At 39.8% G+C, this 21,156-nt stretch overlaps 2 protein-coding genes across 7 annotated transcripts in view; both read left to right on the top strand.

The window, feature by feature from the left end:
- Positions 1–3,417: 3,417 nt before the first annotated feature.
- Positions 3,418–12,584, top strand: eno1a (enolase 1a, (alpha)). Of its 2 annotated transcripts, none has more exons than XM_042410276.1 (12): positions 3,418–3,523; positions 5,773–5,867; positions 8,246–8,341; positions 8,872–8,930; positions 9,322–9,391; positions 9,805–9,938; positions 10,094–10,316; positions 10,761–10,958; positions 11,319–11,520; positions 11,629–11,737; positions 11,889–11,947; positions 12,071–12,584. In XM_042410276.1, the coding sequence occupies exons 2-12, from the start codon at positions 5,783–5,785 to the stop codon at positions 12,132–12,134; spliced, it is 1,299 nt and encodes a 432-aa protein (XP_042266210.1). In that variant the 5' UTR covers positions 3,418–3,523; positions 5,773–5,782; the 3' UTR covers positions 12,135–12,584. The 2 variants fall into 2 exon arrangements, with proteins under 2 accessions (XP_042266210.1, XP_042266209.1); XM_042410275.1 differs by lacking the exon at positions 8,872–8,930 and adding an exon at positions 8,492–8,550 and having other exon boundaries at positions 3,443–3,523.
- A 3,450-nt stretch (positions 12,585–16,034) lies between these two features.
- The window catches only part of rerea (arginine-glutamic acid dipeptide (RE) repeats a), a 132,089-nt gene continuing 126,967 nt past the window's right edge, over positions 16,035–21,156 (top strand). For 4 of the 5 annotated variants that reach the window (XM_042410271.1, XM_042410269.1, XM_042410268.1 and 1 more), the window contains exon 1: positions 16,036–16,314. The gene's annotated coding sequence lies outside the window, so the exon portion shown is untranslated. Of the gene's footprint in view, positions 16,315–21,156 lie in introns of all 5 variants that reach the window. The other variant, XM_042410272.1, reaches the window with a different exon arrangement.

Below are 21,156 nucleotides of genomic sequence, written 5' to 3'. Positions count from 1 at the left end.
TAAAAATACAGACCAATTTTATTTGGTTTTTACAAAAATTAGTATTACAAAATGAAAAAAGTAAAATACAAAAATTTGAATACAAAAGTTGAAAAGGAGAAAAACCCTCTCTAGGATTTAAAGGAATCAAAAAGTCAAAAAGGACCGTAGACCGGAGCTCACAAGACCGTCCTGGCCTTCACTTTTATGTCGATCCATTTCTGACTTATTACATTTCAATACCCATATATGGTCATCTGCCAGAACATCAACAAGCTATTGGCTAACATTTGCTTTCGTTACACAATACAATGATACTTGTTTCACAGTCACAACACAATACATAGAACTCTAGTATGTACGATACTTCTACATTTTCCAAACCCTTAACAGTTGAGGTTAAGCGTATAGAGGTGCCAGCGAGGTGCAGGAAACCACAGCTTCTTCTTGGGCCACAGGCTCTCTACCACTTCATCTGTTTCCATGGTGACGGTTTGCATGAAAGTTGAACTTTAGTTCAGCACAAACAATATGAGACATGTTTTCATGTATTCATTTATCACCAATTATAATTAAATCATTTTAGATAATGTTAGAAGTAGGTTTGAGTGGAGTTTGTCTCGGCCACTTATAGTGGAGCTTTCAACATATTAATCGCTTAAACTGATCAATAAAGCGTTAATAGATGATTTATCAATCATTACAACCATTATTATACAGTGGTGGGACCAGAGCTTGATCTGGGTATCAGATGCATGTTAGATTTCTGTCCATTTTCATATTACTCCGTACTGCCACTTCCTGATGGATGTAGGTACTCACTGTGTAGTTGTAAATGTTCCACAGAAGCCTGTTTCCTGCTCCAAGAGGCAAAAATATGCAGCTATGAGAGGTTCAATTTATGGTCTGGAAAGCTGCTGAATAAGAGCTGAGCCTTCAAAATCTTCACTCCATCGAAGGTTTGTATAGAGCGTAGCAGGTACTGGAGGTAATTTTTGAAAAGAAATTTGTACACATGAATTACTGTCAGTATTTCATGTTATCAATTAGTAATTGTTCCCTCAGACTAATGATTATAGCCCGCAATTGTTGCCCTCAAGTGCTGCATGTACATGACTGCTGGCTTCCCATTCAAGCATTTAGGCCTTTTTCACAGGAGATATTTTGACTTGTCACATATGAAAACCACAAGTGTAAATAATAAAACTAATTACGGCTGAATTCCATTTAGCTGCTTCAGTTTCAGTGTACTGGTATTATACATGTTGGCTCACTGTCACACTGTCACACTTACTGGGACACTTAAATATAACCGAGGCGTTGTTAATGTTATGAGTAACACCTGTAAAAAAGGCCTATTGTCTAGGGCTGACAGTTAACTAACAGTTCTGACAGTTAACTTATTGTTTAATTGTTGTTTAATTGTTTAATTAAAAAGTAATTAGTACATTTGCTCAAGTACTGTACTGAGCTATACTTGTACTTTGTTTGACTATTTCCATTTTGTGTTACTTTATACTTCAATTCCACCAGCAGCTTTAGTTACTGGTTATTTAACAGATTTTGATTTTACAAACAAAACATAAAAACAGTTTACAAAACATGATGCGTTGCTATAGATTAAACTACAGTATATGAAGTAGTTAAGATTAGCTCCACCTTAACCAACAACAGCATTAAAGTATTGCTTACATGTGATACGTCAACAATAAGGGAGATTGTTTTGTTTGTTTGTTTTTTACATGCTTTTATATCATTTTCATGTGAAGCACTTGGTGCATGTAATTTCTTTTGTTGTAAAGTATTTTCAGCTGTATTTCTTGTATAAAAGGTGCTATACAAATAAAGTTGTTATTATTATTAATGATGATTCAAATGTATAGTGAAATACCGCTGACAGGGAGTATTCTGCATGAGTACTTTTATTTTTGATACTTTATGTGCATTTCGTTGTAAATACTACAGTAATGTGAACTTTTACTGGTAAAGGAATATTTTTATAGTGTGGCATTTCTACTTTTACGTGAGTAAATGATTTGAATACTTTGTCCTAAATCTTCTGAGCTCAGAATAGACCACTTGATGTTTATTTTCTGCCTGTATACAGTATCTGTGCTTTAATTAACCAGCTCATTCAGAAAATATATGTACTGTTGAGTACTGCAGGATTAATCATATGTGTCATCACCTCAGCAAAATACTAGAGATGAGTCTTTGAGGATATTTCTTGTGTTTGAGAATTTGGATAATTTTAAATTCCTTTATCCATACACTAATGAACTCCCTCCACACATGGAAATGTCTGCTTGTTGCTGAGACAGTTTGTAGAGTATCTGAGCAGCAGATGGCGCAGTTGGATCTACGTGAGCCCAACACTGAGAGAGTCAAGGTCACTGCAGCAGGCTGTCATCTCAGCTCTGATCCGTCGTGGATGCTGCACTCACTGCAGCGCGCAGCTGCACGAGATCCATGTCCTGTCATGATGAAACGTCAAATGTCTGAGGGGAAATCCACTATTCACTCACGCCGTGATTCATCACCGCACTCTTCACATGGTATAACCGTGGCAGTATCCATTTTGAATGCATGTGTGTGCACCAATTCATTAAAACACAAGTTGTTCGACATTTTCTTACTCCGACAGGAAAAAACAAATATGGAGGATAAAACACTAATAATGCAAAACATCTGGATCATAGCATTTTTAAACAGAAGCCTCCCATTAAGCACTGACATCGCTTGTCAAAAGACTTCCAGATTTAAGATAAACTGGTTGAAAACTGTAAGGTCTCCATACATATAATCATAGTTTCAGATGGCTATATGTTTCCTGAAGCAGGTCCTAACTACATATTTAAATAAAAATAAATGCTGAGAAACAGTTATGCACCCAGACGTCTAAAACAAATTCTTCTGCCAGTTTTCAGACGTCTAGCCTGCAAATAACCGCATTAATGCTTTTACTGGGGTTGATCCTGTAAGACATCACACTCTAGTCCACAGCCATTATTTAATTCATGATGGGAAAAGAAATGTCAGTGCCAGAAAACGTGACCACAGGAGCCATGTGACCACAACGCACCACTGCGACGGATTTTCCTGCCTGCTTCTCTGCACGTACACATTCTGCGTCATCTTTCCGCATACTGAGTCTCTTTTCCTCCTCATACCAATTAAAAAAAAGAGAAGACCACATTTCCCATAATTCAGCTGAAACACAACATTTCTGCTCTCTTTAGACTTTTAAAGTGTCTTTAAACACAGCGGCGCTCCTGCTGAGAGATAAACCCCTGTATCCTCCTCCTCCTCCTCCTCCTCATCATCATATAAGATGTAAAGTCTGTTTCGACTCATGGTGATGGTGTGAACGTGCGTCCCTCCTCGCACTCGCTCGTCTGCCTCGTGAGACGGTCCCAGCCAATAGCGTTGCACCTTCCTGGTTGCGTCCACTTTATCATCGAGCCCGGAGCGTCACGAGCGCCTTCTCTGCCTGCCCGCACGAGAGAGAGACAGCACCGTCCTTGCACACAGTTAGGCCGGAAAGGTAACTTCAACTCCTGTTTTCTGCTTTTTATCTTCAGTTTCTGGGTTGAATAAGAAGTATTAATATTAGAAGAGGTGATTATAAGACAGTGTGCTTTCATTCAAACTACTTTTCTTCTTTTTATAAATGTGTACATGGTGTTCTTCATCCTCGACCATTACCTCAAAGTCTTGTCCTTGTGTTGGCGCAGACTTTGATTGTTCATTTCCTGATTTTTTTTTTTTTACACACGTCAGCTAATCCCTCAGTTGATGGTTTTGAGGCTTGCAGGATGGAGTAGTTTGTAGCCCTCCGTCTATTTTTAAACCAGGCCGTCAGCTGGCGAGAAGTCACTCCATTTAAGAACTGCAGTGTGTGTGTGTGAGAGAGAGAAAAGGGCGTCAAGTTGCAAACCCAACTTCCAGCGGTCTCTTCAATTTGTTAAAGAACCACTATCAGTGTCCATTTTGTTCATTCAAAGTCTTGAAGGGTGTGACAAGTCCAGCACTGTCACACGCTGGTTCAGACTGGGAGTGAGCTACCAGTTGCTTGCAGCAGACATGGGGGTGTGTCGACGAACCATAGGAAAATTACTGTAGGTAGTAAAGCCACACAGGCTTCAATGTGGCTCTTTCATTGATTGTCTGTCATTTCTCTGCCATAAAGACCTCCAGAAGACACCTGTACTTCAAATAAGTCATTCAAATGTTAGATTTTCAGTATATTACTGCAGTTTTAAAGGTATTGTTTTCATGAATAATGAATGAACTAATTATCAACACAGATGTGGCTTACTGGTAAACTCTTGTGCAGAAGATTAGTTCAAATGTACAAGCATGCTGCATAAAAACATATCAGGTATCCATCCTTATTTATTTATTTATATGTGGGTGCCATTTTGTGCTGCCATCTTAACTTCCTGCTCTCCAGTGGTAGTGCAGTAACCTGTCAGGAAAAGCAAAAAAGGATTAGAAATTGAATGGAGTGTGCGTAAATTCATGACAGAGAACAGAAAATATAGTTTATTGTAAGCTTATGTTTTGTCTGCCACCGTTTTTATGACTGTGCTGAACTGAAAACAGTAGGATTGAACATTGTTTGGATTTTTTTTTTTGATACTCACACAAGACCAAACATGATACCTTACTCAGAGAAATTTAAACATGTTTTTCTGCAAAACCCTTTTTTTCTTTTAACAAAAGAAGCCATCTTAACTGTTCTCTAAACACTTGCAGCGTTACAAGAGCTTTGCCTAAAAATAGTCTGAAAACTAAACAAGATAACCGCTCTGAGCAGACATTCAGTGTCAGCTTTGCCAACTTCACATTTTTCAATATTCCACAGACACATTTTAGTCATTAAAAGAAAGGTATTGAGGTTCGATACCAGCCTCAGTAAACAGTGAAAGATTGTTGAGAGCTAAAAACCAGTGTATATGAGTGTTTTGGTGTAACCGGTGCCAAGTTTCCACATTGTTTTAAGGACAAAGCATTTTCCATTGGTTCTGTAGGGGTTGCTGTAGTCACACTCTAGCATAGCACTCAGAGTTCACTCATGCATTCAGAGTGGGTAGATGAACAAGTTAGTGCATGTATTCGGGGCAGGTTAGATAAAATGAATGAAAATCAATACAGCAGCAGGCGTCAGGGCCAGACAGTCTGCTTTAAAACCTTGTCTGACCTCTGCTGATGGAATTTGGAGAGATAACGAAGGATTCGTGAGATTAGACCACTACTCAGGCCTTTAACGTATCAGTAAAGTCATACTTTGACAAAAAAGTAGCCAAACATGTATTGTGTGAAGCCACTCCCTCATTTTTTCTTATGGTGACTTTTCACTATTGTTATCAAGAGTTCTTACTTCACTGTTTGACTGTAGCAGCTCCGTTTTGCAAGCATTTTGAAATGCTGTTTTGTAATCTGATATATTAAGTAAACTCAGTGGACCTGCAGAGATTTTTTTTTTGCTGCAGAAGCCACGCCTTACTGTGACTAATACCTCTGCCTTCTTGACCAGCCTTCAACAGTTGGTTCAGTTGGTTGGTGTGCACAGCTAGTATATGTTTAATTAGAGAAGAGGCGGTTTATTGCTCTCTAACTCATCTATAAATCACATTTTATTGCTTTTTTCCTGAGTGTGTCATTGGACATTGCAGTTTTTGCCAACTCATTGCTGCTTTAATTCAGTAAGTGACAGTGCAGGAGGACCGGCGTCTGTGTGCTCGGCCTGTGGGACAACACCGTACTGACGTCTCGTCTGTGTCGTTTCAGATCTAGAACCATGTCCATCCTGAAGATCCACGCTCGTGAGATTTTTGACTCCCGTGGCAACCCCACCGTGGAGGTCGACCTGTACACCAAGAAAGGTACAGTATGGATGAGATCAATTATTTCATATTTAGAAGTTTAGAAATGACGGTCAAGAATTTAGGAGGAATTTAGGAATTTGGGAAGAACATTTGACTCAACTTATGCTAACCAACTACATACTATTACTTAGTTACAAATAGGGGTGTAACTAATGATTATTTTGATTATTATTATTATTCTGTTGTATTGGTAACATATCACACAAGACATATAAAAAGCAAATCCTTACAATTTCGAAGCTGGAATAAAGACCTTTTTGGCAATTTTTTGCTTGAAAAATAACTTAAATGATGAATTAAAAAAAATCAAATTATTAATTGTACACACACATATAGCAATGGACAATTATATAAACAAAGCATTACTAATAAAAAAAACACAGCACAGACAGACGGGGAAACAAGATAATCAATTATCAAAATAATTACCGGTTAGTTTTCTAGTCGATTGACTAATTGATCAACTAATTATTTCAGCTCTAGTTACAAATCAAACTTCACTGCTTACAAAACCTGTACAACTTAAAACATGTAGTTATATTACCAGCATGTGTAATGCTGCTGTATTACATTGAAAGCAAAGTTTCATACTTTTTCTTGGGTCTTGCCCAGTTAATCAGCTTGTGAAAACCAGCTAAGTTGTGGATCAGGATGGTGAAGCCAGTGTGGCTGCACCGCTGCCAGCTGCAGGCTGGATCAGGTCAGATGATGAATGAGAGAAAATAGCTCCTGTAATATCACACGGCCTCTACAGCACTGTGTTACTGTAATGATTCCTGTAAGAGGGCACAGATACCAAGTACAGTACTTCTAGCAAACATATGAGCTGAATCTTTGCTGTTCCATGCAAAGGTGCAGAGGTGTCAGGTAAATTTAATCTATGTTTACCTAATTGCATGCAACATTACAAAATAAAGCTGCTGGACATAAAACATCTAAACGCTTCACTGTTTGACACTTTTGCCAAAGCTTGAGATCAAGTTATTCAATTAACTAATGGCCAGACTTTGAAAGTTTTTGTTGGCTTGTTCAGTTCTGAGAGCTAAAACAAAGGACTAGCTCAACCCGATGAAATGTCCTGAGAATGTTAATGAAGCAACCTGAATGACCAATGACATGGAAGTGAGTCGAATAGGCTACATGGCCTTGAATACATTGGCTGGAAATCGACTGCTCTGTTCTGCAACCCTGCTGTCTCTTCATTAATTTGGGATGGTTGCTTAGTGCTCCACTTTACTGTAAATAGCACCTTTATTCTTTTTTTTGACAAGATTCCCTTTTAAGTCAGTCAGGCTTATTTTGGCATCATTACAGCAAAGACCAGAGCCAGAGTGCTGCACCCAGAGCGCGTCTGTCATAGTTACTGTAACGTGTTTTGCTCTGTTACATAACCAGCTTGCCTCTCAGTCACAGATATACTAGAAAACCTTTCAGTACCTCTGGTAATGTAGTGAGACATTTATAGTCACTGATACTGTTATATCCTCATGGTGGGGTTATTAGCACAAAATAAAAACTGAACTATATACTCATAAATCTCTCTGTAAAGACCATCACAGTAAAGCTAGTGAATTCAGACTACTTTGGATTGTATTTGGGCTCTAGATTTCTTGTCAAGTATGTATGATTAAGGCTGATATGATGTGATAGCTCTACATCTCAGTTTATAGCCTGATGGATTGTTGCCAGTATCCCCCAGCTGCAGCCAGATGATGTCTTGATGCAGATGATTTGCTAAGCTTGAAAGCACGTCCCAGACAGCGGCTGTGTCCTCCTGTCCTAAGCCCTAAATCCCCTCAGACTCTTCCCCATCACTGCCGGTCCACTGAGCAAACCTAATAGATTTTTGCTCATCCCCAATTTCTCTTCCCTTGGGTGAATCCAAAATGGCCATTCTCTTATTTATGGGTGTGGCTTGGCATCTTTCCACAGATACACTGCACATGCTCAGTTGGCAGACTGTTACATCACAACCTTCTGCAGCACAGCCAGTACAACTTCCTCCCACATGCTTTATTTCTCTCTGTGGACGGAAAACCGATGGACAACAGTACTGTGACGAGGGAGGCTTTAGCTGATTGGATGGCATCTCATAGTGCCTTTTTATTGGCTGTTGCTCCTTTACTACTAAACAGTTCCTCCTGCACACATACAGATTAGATACATATATGCAGATTCTGTGCTGGAAAAAAATATCACTTCATAATCATATATGACATGATCCAAATGATGACATTTGAAGTCAGGAAAGTCGGTTGATGACATAATATTGCATTAAAACATTACTCAAACTGCATTCAGTCCTTGCAGTCTTTCTTGGACATGACACAGCACTTTAGGAAATGACATTCACAATCCTCCTCTCTGTCTCCAAGGTCTTTTCAGAGCTGCAGTGCCCAGCGGTGCTTCCACAGGTATCTATGAGGCTCTGGAGCTCCGTGACAATGACAAGACACGCTACATGGGCAAAGGTAAGACATGTTAATTGATTCTCTCTCTAAACTCCCTGGTTGTCACTTTTCTGCTGTTATTCTCATGTCAACACAACTTTACATTCAGCTGTCTGTCTTCATCTCTTACTTCTTCTTTTCCGTTTCCTCCGTCTGTCTTCCTCCTGTTAGGAGTCAAAAGAGCAGTTAAATATATAAATGAATTCTTGGCCCCTGCATTGTGTAACCAGGTAAATAAAGTGTGGAATAACAGGATGACTCTCTGACATATTGCTGTGCACAGCAGCATGAAGAATGGGTTTGCCTTTGGAAACTAACCTTGGCAGGCACTAACAGATGTTCACAGATCTCAGAAGAAAAACCCAATAAAGGGCGCAATAATAGATCGGATCAGATCCCCTCATTTAACGCAGTCTTCGTCATGATTGTTGAATGATATTTTACTTTACTTCCACATAAGATTGGATAAGTTACTCTGTGGTCATCTGTCTCGCCTGCTCTGCATGGTCTTCCTCTGCCTGGGTCAGTTATAGTCTGCTTGTCCTTTGCAGGTGTCTCAAAAGCTGTTGAGCATATCAATAAAACAATTGCACCTGCACTGGTTAGCAAGGTAGGACCATTTACTGTTTGACTAATATGTGACTAATAAAAGTGTCAGAAGCCTCAAAAATGAGCCCATATTTGCATTGACAAATTAACTTGTCAATTTCTTGTATTTATTCTGTATGCAGTTTTAAGAGGAGTAAGATAAAACATTGACACGAGCTGTTGTTGTTCCTCTCTGAGTATTGTATGTTAATATTGCATTTATAAAATATATATATATTACAGTATCCATAAACTGTTGCATTAGCAGGGCTTTGATGGTATAATTCTGGGATGCTTTGATTACTTTAACATCATTGGAGTGTGTTTTTCTGAACTAACTAGTAAGAATTAAACCAAGTTAATCTTTTACTTTCAAATGTACAGTATAAATGATCTTGTTCTGTCAAATCCAGGACGTGACCGTCATCGAGCAGGAGAAGATCGACAAGCTGATGCTGGACATGGATGGCACAGAAAACAAGTGTAAGATGCTACTTTATGTACTAAAACTCGCTCGGCAGTATCAGTGCAGTTTGTGAGCTTAAATCTGTAAAGTTCTGTAAACGTCCAGGATTGTTTTGTGATTTGTATTTTCAAAATTAATTGAATTAGATAAAGATGAGGCTTGTTATTTTATTTAAGATAATGACAAAAACGATTCTTTAGAAAAATAATATCACACATACAATATCAGTGTATACTCATGCAGTGTGCAGGTGACAAAAAGTCAGGTAGAAACTTTAAGTTTCAAGGACATGTATTATTGATTTTGGCCTAATTAGCCTGGAAAATACAGAATACAGAGAAAAATGTCTCAAAAATGTTTCTTAAATGTAGTCTTGAAAGAATTAGATGCAATATACACAATTTATTGACATATTTGTATCTGTCCTCAGCTAAGTTTGGTGCTAATGCCATCCTGGGCGTCTCCCTGGCTGTGTGCAAGGCTGGTGCAGCAGAGAAGGGCGTACCCCTCTACCGCCACATTGCTGACCTCGCTGGCAACCCTGAAGTCATCCTCCCTGTGCCTGTAAGCATAATAGTGCTATTATCTAAGCCATGTACCACAGGCCTTTGCCAAAAATAGACCTTTAATGCAACTGACATGTACCATTAATGTTTGATCCAAACAATCATTATATTCAGTCATGATTCCATTAATGGATCCTCTCTGCTTCCCTTCAGGCTTTCAATGTCATCAACGGTGGCTCACATGCAGGCAACAAGCTGGCCATGCAGGAGTTCATGATCCTGCCTGTGGGAGCCAGCAGCTTCAAGGACGCCATGCGTATTGGTGCTGAGGTTTACCACAACCTGAAGAATGTCATCAAGGAGAAATATGGCAAGGATGCCACCAACGTCGGAGATGAGGGAGGCTTCGCACCCAACATCCTGGAGAACAAGGAAGGTGAGAGGAAACAGTCGGAAAAACCATAACCACTATTTACTCATACGACTGTTTATGAGTTTCATTACAAGTCAACAGAGCTGGGATCTAGCTGAATATATTACTTGTTATTCTAGGAAACGTTAAGGGAGTGAAAGTTGTTAATGTGCCTTGACCATTTAAAAGAGAGTGTGTTGAAAGCATAACGTTCTTAGACCTCCCAGGGAAGGACCTCACTTATCATGTCACTCTCAGGCTGACATATGGTTTCTAAATTAGGGCCTCATCTCAGTACCGAATGCTTTGACTGCCAGCCACTGATACCATTGTCAGGTGCTGATATGGATGGTGCCCCAGTGGAGTAGAGTACTAAGTGGTGAATCATTCTTGAAAAGTAAATGTTTTGATGACTCCTAAACCATCTCTGGTCACGATTCTTACTGTAGCGTTTTGTTTTTGTCTCAGCTCTGGAGCTGCTGAAGAATGCCATCGGCAAGGCCGGCTACACCGACAAGATTGTCATCGGCATGGATGTGGCCGCCTCTGAGTTCTACAAGGGTGGAAAGTACGACCTGGACTTCAAGTCACCCGACGACCCTAGCCGCTACATCTCCTCTGACAAGCTGGCTGACCTCTACAAGGGCTTCGTCAAAGATTACCCAGGTGTGTTTTTTAACACTCACTATCCCTCTTTTTAACTGCACAATACTCTCTTTTAGTCCAATGCTTACTGATCCCCAATAAGTTTTTAAGACATTATAGAGATTGATTTCGTACAACAGGAAAAAGGCAAATAATTGAGAATCTGTAAGTTATTGAATCTTACTTACACCTTACTGTTTCCAATGAGTTTTCTTTCAGCAGCTTGTTTCCACTGCCCTCAAGTGGTTAAAAAAATCAGTTATTGTATGTTTTCTGTAGAAATGGACAAATAGTAATTTCTTATAAATTTGCCTCTTAACAGTACTGATGTGTTGGTTTTATGAATGGCCCTAACATGCTCTCTTATCTTTTTATCCTCAGTGGTGTCCATTGAGGATCCCTTCGACCAGGATGACTGGGAGGCATGGAGCAAATTCACAGCCAGCACCAGCATCCAGGTGGTCGGCGATGACCTCACTGTCACCAACCCCAAACGTATTGCCAAGGGTGTGGCCGAGAAGTCCTGCAACTGCCTGCTGCTCAAAGTCAACCAGATCGGCTCCGTTACAGAGTCCCTGCAGGCGTGAGTGTCCACAACACAGCAGTGTGATCACATGTGTTGCCAAAATCTAAAGTAGTAAACAAAGTATTGCCTGACTAACGGGGCTTTCATGCGTCTTTCCTTTTTTAGCTGCAAGATGGCCCAGAGCAGCGGCTGGGGTGTGATGGTCAGCCATCGCTCTGGAGAGACAGAGGACACCTTCATCGCTGACCTTGTGGTCGGTCTCTGCACTGGACAGGTAAAGCTTTTCAGATGAATAAAGAGCACATTTTCATTCTTATGTCATCAGCTTGGTGTAAGTTAGTTTGTTGAGACTTTGAAACCGTACCTCAAGTGTCGCCTTCGGATTACAGATTTGGTCTTTTAATGTCATTTAATTCGTTTTCCAGATCAAGACAGGTGCACCTTGCCGATCTGAGCGCTTGGCCAAGTACAACCAGCTGCTCAGGTAAGTCCAGTCCTAAAATATATGCATACTTTTAATGGTTAAATAAATTTTTTTCAGGTGCACTAAGAGTTTAAGGCTATAGATCCACCCATCTTAACAAACTGTCATCGCTCTCTCACTCAGGATTGAAGAGGAGCTCGGCGACAAGGCCCGTTTCGCCGGCCAGAACTTCAGGCACCCCATCTGAGCTGGCCTTACTCCCTGGGCCTCTGTGTGTTCATTGCTCATAAATAATCCCCACACATATACGCCACGCTAGGTCGCCTGCTGTGTCTGGAGAGAAGATGGAGAGAACAAGACAACGCTGAAATCTAAGGTCCAAGTCTGTGGTCTGTGGCGTGGAGAAGCTACAGTACGTCCTAGAACGACCACAGTTCAGCTCATCCTCAATCTATGCTTTAGATCCTGAATAGTGTTGGTCCCTATGTCTGTGTCCGTGTAACTGTGTGAGAGATTTACGTTTTGCTTCTTGTGAGTTGTAGTGATTCTTGGTCCTCAACAGAGCTACTGTAACTTTAGTACGACTCTGCCTCGAGCAGTGGTAAGAGTACTGTATGTGCAATGTGTCGCATCTGACAAGGTCTTTTGTTGCTGTAAGCGTTGGCAAAAAATATGAAATAAACAATATAGTTTGAAATGTTTGTGACTTCTTCTTTTTATCCACATGTACAGATGCTGACTAGAATTGTGGGATTACTATAGAATTTATAACACAATTCACATATAAATTCAAAACTTTATAATTAAATCGTTAAGAGATCCCCAGGGGAGGAAATTGTGAAGAAGTTCAAAGAGAGAGAAGTTATTTTAAATCTCTAATTTAATCATTTGTTGCTTATTGCAGCTCATAATGATTACCTGCAAGTTCAACCTGGTTATTATCACAAATCATTCAGAGTTCATAGATTTCCTGCAGATAAAGTGAGAGTGTCCACAGTAAAGAGTCTCCTCTTCAGTAACTGCTCCTGTCTGTGTGAGCTGTGTGATGTAATCTGAGTGTCACTGAGAGGCGGAAACATGAGCTCTGTGCTCTGGGACGCCATTTCTGTCCCCCTGGGTAAAAGAATCCGGAGGCTCTGTGTGAGCTCTTTTTGTACGGAGCCTTGCCAAGATAAATGGAGGTCTATTCACCAGTGGTATGGTACCACACAGGGGGATTGCCAGCTGGGGCTGTGCCACACCAATTCACTTAGTGAGAGACCTGCCTCCATTGTTCAGCCGTCACCAAGGAGATGTAGTACAAATCACAGGTACAAAGACACCACCAATCAAAAATGATAGAATCCATAAACGTCCTGCAGATTTCATTAGGCAACAAAGAGTGAACTAAATCCTCTTTCCAATGTTTTTTTTTGGTTTGTTTTACAGAAAGTTAATACAGTGAGAGGTGGGGGAGGTGATTTGTAATGGATTACAGTCTGATATACATGGGTTTTATAACATTTACAGTACTTCATTTCTTGTCTTTGAGACCGGCGCCATCTAGTGGTCAAATTTATGCAGTACATTTCACTGACGTTATAGAAAAGGGCTCTGCTCTGTAAACACTGTTTTCCCTCCAACCACAATGGACATAGTTTGTTTTATTGGGCTTCATCTAAACGTTTAGGAATGTTTTGTAAATTTAATGTAGATATAACAAAAGAAACATGCAGCACATTAAACTGACATGAATTTGCCACTTAAAAATCAGGCATCAGAACAGCTCCTGGTGCTGAAATAAACTCTAATAAATGTACCAGATAAATAAAAAGTGACAAATTAAACAATTTCATCTCAACTACACTGTCTGTATTTAATTCTAACACAAAAATAAAAACGTAACGTACCTCAGTATTTTCCCTCCCTATTTTTAACCAAAAGAGATTTGCCACCCTCACAATAATGATGATGAGATTATCCAACATTTACTAATAGCAATGATTTAAGATGCAGATAGAAAAAAAAACACTACATGACAAGATGTTATTCAAACATGAACACTTTTATATAAACAAACCATTCAAAACATACACACCAGTGTTTTCACTACACCAATATGGCCCTTCCCTGTCAACAGCGCTGAAAAACACAGCTGAAGTCAAACCGCCGACCTTTCTGATTCCCCTAAATACATAATTCACATGTCATCAAACAGCAAACAGCAGTTTCTACTGCTATAAAACATGTTTGTAGCCTATGATCAGTCATGAAAGGAGGCTGCTGCTGCTTTCTCATAAAAACACTATTCTGTTATATTCTTTCTGTGACTGTATCTTTTTTTGTGGAGCCTATTATGTAACAGTGTTTCTCTTTTATTTACTGTATATTCAATGCTGCAATTTACTGAAATGTGATGAAACTGTGTCACACGTTGTCATATTGTTTTCTTCTAATTCTGTTATTCTTTTACGATGTGGCCTTAATTTCTATTCCATTAAATTCAGCTGTGCTCTGTTTCTTCAGATGATAAAATCTTTCTCTTGCATTTGTACACAAACCTGTTTAATTAGCCATTAAGAAATGACATTATATTTCATTTTATTCTATTATATTCTGTGATGAAATGGTTTTGTCATATGGGATGGGAACCATGTGAGGCTTGTTGGGAGATATGTCTAACTCAGTTATGGAATCAGTTACTTAATATGGAAGATAACAGGTTGACAGGACAGATATTCATCTGGGATAAACAAATGATTGGTTCTTGGTCAAAAGACATGTGCACATTATTCTGCTACTCTGGGTTTTGTGAGGGTTTTTTTATTAACGAAAAGCTCAACATTTGTTTGTTCAGAGAGTTTGTGTTTGCTCAGAAGGACAGTGGGCTGATGATATATGGAGGACTAAACCAAAACTACATATATTTACGATGATAAAACTAAATATGGTACTAAGAATTATGTTGTATATAATTGGTCTAAAAAGCAAAGATCTCTATGTGCCCAGCTGAGATCTGGTATTTTACCTCTGACTGTAGAAACTGGACGGTTTGTTAATCTAGAAGAAGAAAAGCGGATTTGGTCAATGTGTCTAAATGATCTAGAAGATGAGTTTCATTTCCTTTTTATTTGGAGACGCAAAATGCTTTGTTTAGTAAGATGAAAATAGATATTGACTGTGAACAGTTCATCTGGGATTTTTGTTTCGTATTGTTTCACTTTTATTTTTGTTTGTGTTTCTTTTCTTTTTCCCACATGCTTCTGTATATCCTTTGTATACAGTATGTATTACTGGGAGATGCATGTTTTGTAAAATAGTGGTGTCTTGTAATGCCATGTGGGATGAGCCAAATGTTTGGCATGATGACAGAAATAAAAACAACAACAACAACAAAAACATATTGGTCTCATCCAATTCTGTTAACTATTATCGAGTAGTTAGCCTACTGTTCTGTATATTCAATGCTGCAGTTCACTGAAATTACTGAGGGTTTCTATTCTCTTCTATTTTTCTGAGCTCTCTGACAGTCCAAATATTGACTGACAGTGTCACAAATTTATAAGGATAAAGATAAAGTGTTACTACAGAATAATACACCTTGAGGACTCTCACACCACCACCTTTGTCAAATTCAAATTCAAATTCAAATTTGCTCGACTGGCGTGAATGTCACAACAACAATATAGCCAAAGCATCAAGAGTCAATGAAACAAAATAACATTAACATAAGATTAAGATTGACATATATTAATTATATATAGTATATCTATGTGTACATATACAGTATATCCTATGTATATATTTGTGTGTGTGTGTGTGTGTGTGTCCCTCGGGTTGTGGCATGTTAATACATATTGGGCAGTAAGATATACTCAGTCTCCGTCTCCTAGGAGGGATCATTAAGATCTTTGAAATCTGAAATTTTTGAGTTGAACTTGTTAAATGCTCCTAACTCATTGAATATTTTACATTGTAAAACATTTTGTGTGTGTGTGTGTGTGTGTGTGTGTGTGTGTGTGTGTGTGTGTGTGTGTGTGTGTGTGTGTGTGTGTGTGTATGTGTGGATATTCCCAGTTTCGGCCAGTGGGTGACGATATTTTACCGGTTGAACTTTGAGAGCCCCCCAACTGTTCTCACCCCAAGATGAAGAAGGATGCTGTCATGCTGAGTGCCTCTCACACACACTAGTCTGAGCATCCCGGCAACGATTACTCCCTCTTTATCCTCAAGTCCATCATTTATGACAGCATTATATCCAACGTGGTCCGCTCCGTTATACGTTAGCTACACCAGAAAAGATACACAGGTGGCACTGCAGCTACTCTCTGTGGTGGCGACACTTGGCTAACTAACGTTGGCTAATTGGCCCTACTGCTGCTGCTATTGTTTGTTGTTGCAGTCTCTCATCAAACAAATCACAGATGTTGTAGATCAAGCTCTTTAAGGTAAGTGCTGTGAGCTGCAACCAGCTGTCTTCTTTGCATTTGACGTTCACCAGCAAACGAGGAGGAAAATTGCAAAAAAATAATAATGAGGGAATAGTTTGTAAACGTTGGACTGTTAACGTCAACCAGTGCTTGCTAGCCATTTGGCTAATTTGCCTATTAGCATCAGCTAGCTGGTTAGCCGGTAGACTTGTTTGCCCCTTGCTGTCGCTGGTTAAAACATGAACTAACGTTAGCTGCTAGCGCCAGTGACTAGCACTGATTGGGAATGCCAGTTAGGAGCAGTGTAATGTCTGGATACGAGCAGCTCGTTGACACCGGTTAGCACGGAGCACATGCAACACAAACAACATGACTTCATTTTTATTAAAAGGTTTTGTCATTTTTAACGTGCACGTAACGTTGCAATACCTCATAGTGAGCGTGTTTCCATTATGAATAACCCAGTGTGGTGCACCTGGTCCAGGGAGTAGTCTGAGCCCACTCGGCTATTGTCATTAGCTCATGGAAACGTTAGCTGCCAAAGCTAACTTGCTGCCTTTGTGTGCTTGACTTCTGCTCTGTTATTATTATCTAGCTTACAGTTTGGGATTATTTGCGAGGCTGGTTTTAAACAAAGCAAACATTAGATAATGGCACACTCATGTTGACTCTTGAAAGCGATGCAGGGCTTGTAAAAGGTTAATTGGAGAAATTTGTCAACAAATAGTAGTAGCAGAATTGGCATGAACACTTTTCCTCCTCTGGAAAGCTGAGTAGTTCAAAACATCTGAGCAGTAGTGACTACATAACGTGCAAGGATAGTAACATTTCCTTTCATCGGGGAAGTGGTTAGACCTTATTGTGAAGAAGTTATTGTGAGTTGTAAGTTTTTTTTTAAATAGTAAAAGAGAAGTTACTGGCATACTTGAGCAGAGGAATTGTACATAATCTGTCCTTTAGATCAGATTCCAAAGATGTTTTCTGTCCATTTTAATATCTGCAATTTGAAAAGGCATTTCAAAGGTCATTAAAAGTTAGTGATTCATTCTGATTGAGAGTCTGTGACTCACTCCTGACATGTACACTTTCTTGTGCCTTACAGGCTACATAGACACGCACAATTGTGGACTTCACCATAACTAATGAATAAACACTATGCTCAGTGATCAAAGGACTGAGAAACATTTTTTTTGCTCCATAAATGCCAACCTATTTTCAGTACACTGAAAGAATGTAATGTAATGTAATGGACAACAACAAAGCCTGCATTTTCTTACTTGTCAAAGTGCTGCAATATTAGACTGTGTATAAAGAAGTCTTTAATGAATTATCTGAGATCTTTGCAGCGTTGCATTGTAAAACATGGATATGCTCAACACCACATTATGTTAAACGATTGTAAAGAACCTAATATGGACATGTTTTGGCACATTAAAGTTTACACTCAGCTACACCAATACTCTTTCTATCTATCCAGCCATTGCCACCTGTTCAGGCCTCCTGATAATGATATGTGGAGAGAGAGGTCACTGAACTGAAAAACAAAGTTCATGTACACATGACTTCCTTCTTTAATGTCTGTTACACACTATGGTTTAGTAACAGAGGGTTAGGGAGGAAAATGCACACATACACCCATATGGTCATAGAATATTTTGTGAGGAATACTGCAAAAAATACTTTAGACAGTGAGTTTAATAATACAATTAAAAGATTAACTCTGGTAACGTATATTTCTGTCTGTAAAATACACTTGTTAAACCAAAACCTGCAGTTTTTCTGTGCCTCTGATCAAACCTTTTAGCTCCATACATCTAATGTTTGTATGGCTTTTCCTGCTGCCAGTTGCTTAGCTGTCGTGATTTTGATTTTCGTTAACCACCACTTAGACTGAAGCCTTGCTAGGTTAGGTCTGCCATTACAGGCTATATGTTGATTACTACTGTAGCACAGCTCTTGACAGAAAAGCACCTTAATGTTTGGTGTATGGTTTTTGTAGAAGTACACTTGGCTTAAAACAGACTGAACTGTAGTGATCATTTTTTTCATTTTTTAATAGCGCCCATCTTTCTTTTCTGTATAAATGTGCAGAGTCCTTTTTAATCCACATTATGTGGTTAGTGCAGGGGTCAGAGTAGGTCAGTGTGTTTTATAGTGTTTCAATTTGAATGGGATCTCCAGAGCAGCAGTGGATAAAATTACTTTGAGTCACATATCAAATGGCACACCCCGTCCATTGAGTGTTAATCTAGCTGGGTGTCTGTAGTAGCAGCAGAGTAATGATAAGAGAAGTGTAATAACCCTGCCATTTTCCTTAAATGACTAATGTGTTTTTGACTAACGGCAGCTCCCTGTGAGTAATATGTAGCAAAAGGAGAGCCAGACAATGTTAAAGGGGGGAAAAAAATCCCTTCTCACTGCATTCTGACACCTCTTTGTTGGATGATTTGTCAATACACATGCTCGGGAATTCAATGTTGACATGCTGCGCTCGAATGGCATCTTGCTGTTTTTCACCTAGACGCCTTCGCTAGATCTTTCCCTCACCATGAATTGTCATGAAAGATGATTCCCCTGTATAATGCCCGGGTCTAGTCTCAGAGCTACTTCAGGTTGTAGACTGAGGCGGTGCGTAGCAGTGCGAGGTAGTGCTATAACCTGTTATTGGTGTGGCTGGCTTGTATTTTAAAAGAGGCATTTTACTTTCAGCAAGGCTATTGTGTTTCAAAGAAAGGTGATAAGGCTGATTTAATGTTTTTGTGTGAGACTGCTCTGCTCAGGGATTTCATATACAGTATGAAATTCTGTTGGCAGCCTGGCAGGACAGCTAGGTAAACAGTGAAATGTCCGCTTGCCAGAACCTGCACAGGAAATGATGTGTAATCAGGCATCTTTTAGACATCAAGTTTGTAATCAAAAAGTGTGTTTTGCCTTGTATTTATATTCAAATCACTATGCATAGTGGACAATAAGGAAGCAAGTGGATAAACGGATTTGGCTCTTTCCTTTTACAGTGCTTGATATCAATTTTGTTGCAAGGTATCTGGCTGTTACATAGAAAATTAATGCTCTGAACAAAGGAGCAGTGTTTGCTCAAAGACCTCTTGATGGGCCATTCAAGTGCTGTATATTCATTAAAAATAACAATCTGTCAGCACTTACTGACAGCACGCACAACAAGCCAAGCTCTCTTTATTGTTCTCCGAAGATGTTTTTCAGTTCCCGTGCCAAGAGCTGGGTAATTGGCTGTAGCAAAGCCTTGCATGTGTTGTTTTAAGATATTGGACTGACACGCACAGGGCACACTGGCAGAAATGAGGCTAGCACCCCCACCCTCCACCTCTTCTACCCCTTCCCCACCGTCCCCACCTTTCTCCTCCTCTTCCTCTTCCTGGCTTATACCAGAAAAAAAGTCAGAGGAGGCAAGATGCTGGATATGTTTTGTGTTCTTTGACAGCCTCCCTTCACCTCTCATAAGAGGAGATCTAAGCATGCTGCATCATATCCCATCTTTGTTTGATTTAGGCCTAGCTCTGCAGCTCCGCAATTGTGCCAAGGAGATGGTATCGGCAAACGCCATCCGTGTTAACAATTGTGAGCTGTCTCGCTACATACTGCTGGTGGCATTTTATGTACTAGATGTGATCAAATCTGCTTTCTCTGTGAGCTCAGCTTCTCGGTGAAGTCTGTCTCACTCCATCCTGCAAATGCCGTCTGTGTCTTATTGGGTCGGCTTGGCATGGATTCACATCTTAACTAATCAGACACATTGTGTTCTGTGTTGTTGCCAGCCTCTCGGCAGGTCCTAGGTACAACCCAAAAAAAAAAAAAAAAGTTTTTTCCATATTTGCCTTGTTCAGTTTTGTATGCGGCTTTGAGACTGCAAAGTGTTGCAACTCACCAAATCTGTGTCTTCTGTGGTTTATGTACATTAGCGGTTGTACAACCGAGTGTGTGGAAACTGGAAATGACGGCCAGGGGAACATTTGTAAGAATTGTGAAGCAACAGTAAATATTGGTCAATGAATGCATGAATTAGACGCAGTAGTAGTAGGTCTTACACGTGGTTACGTTTCTGATGCGTCTCATAATTATTAGTTAAAACACATCATAGCATGCAGATGATAGCTTATTTTTTCAGTATTTGGGCAAGATACGCTAATAATAGCACTTGGTCAATTACAGTGCCAATAGCATGATTTGAAAGTCTTCAAAAATAACAGTCAGCCATTTGCCATCTCAGTGAAAGAGGAAAATGAAATGGTGTAGGATCAGCTGGCTGGCCCCTGAGGAGAGGGAAAGAAAGGGGGGAGAGGGTTGAGGAGGAGGAGGAAGAGGAGTGCTTTGCCGCTGTGTGTGTCAGTGCTGATTAGGTAAGAGATTGCCTCATGTAATGACACGGCATGGCGCTAGTGGTGCAGAAACACAAACAATGCATACCAGTGTTTTACCGCGCACACCCCCTGCAGCTGTCTGCCTGAGGATGTTTATATAGACATATACACTATTCCCTAGAACATTTCAACGTCTTTAGATGATGCCCTTTCTCAGCGATACACACATTTACTCCGTCCGGAAGCCAATAGCCTTTTTCTCCGTGTGCTCTTTTTCTTCTGTAGCGCAGATGAAAGATGGAGGTGATTAAAGGAAAGGAGCACAATAGAGTCTGTGCAGTTTTCTGTCAGCGCTCATTGTTACTATTGACAGCAGTATTTTTTTTTTTTTTAGCACAAATGTATATTGTTAAATAGGCTACATAACCTGCCAAACACTGCTCTGTTAGCTGAACAGAAGCGTGAGGGAACTTGTCATTCTGTTCTGCTTTTTTATGACAGTTCAGGTTTTTCCATCGACGTATTG

Source organism: Thunnus maccoyii, chromosome 4 (assembly GCF_910596095.1).
Source record: "Thunnus maccoyii chromosome 4, fThuMac1.1, whole genome shotgun sequence".
Classification (NCBI taxonomy): domain Eukaryota; kingdom Metazoa; phylum Chordata; class Actinopteri; order Scombriformes; family Scombridae; genus Thunnus; species Thunnus maccoyii.
Note: the sequence above shows the minus strand (reverse complement) of the source record. Positions and strands in the feature narration are given on the sequence as shown.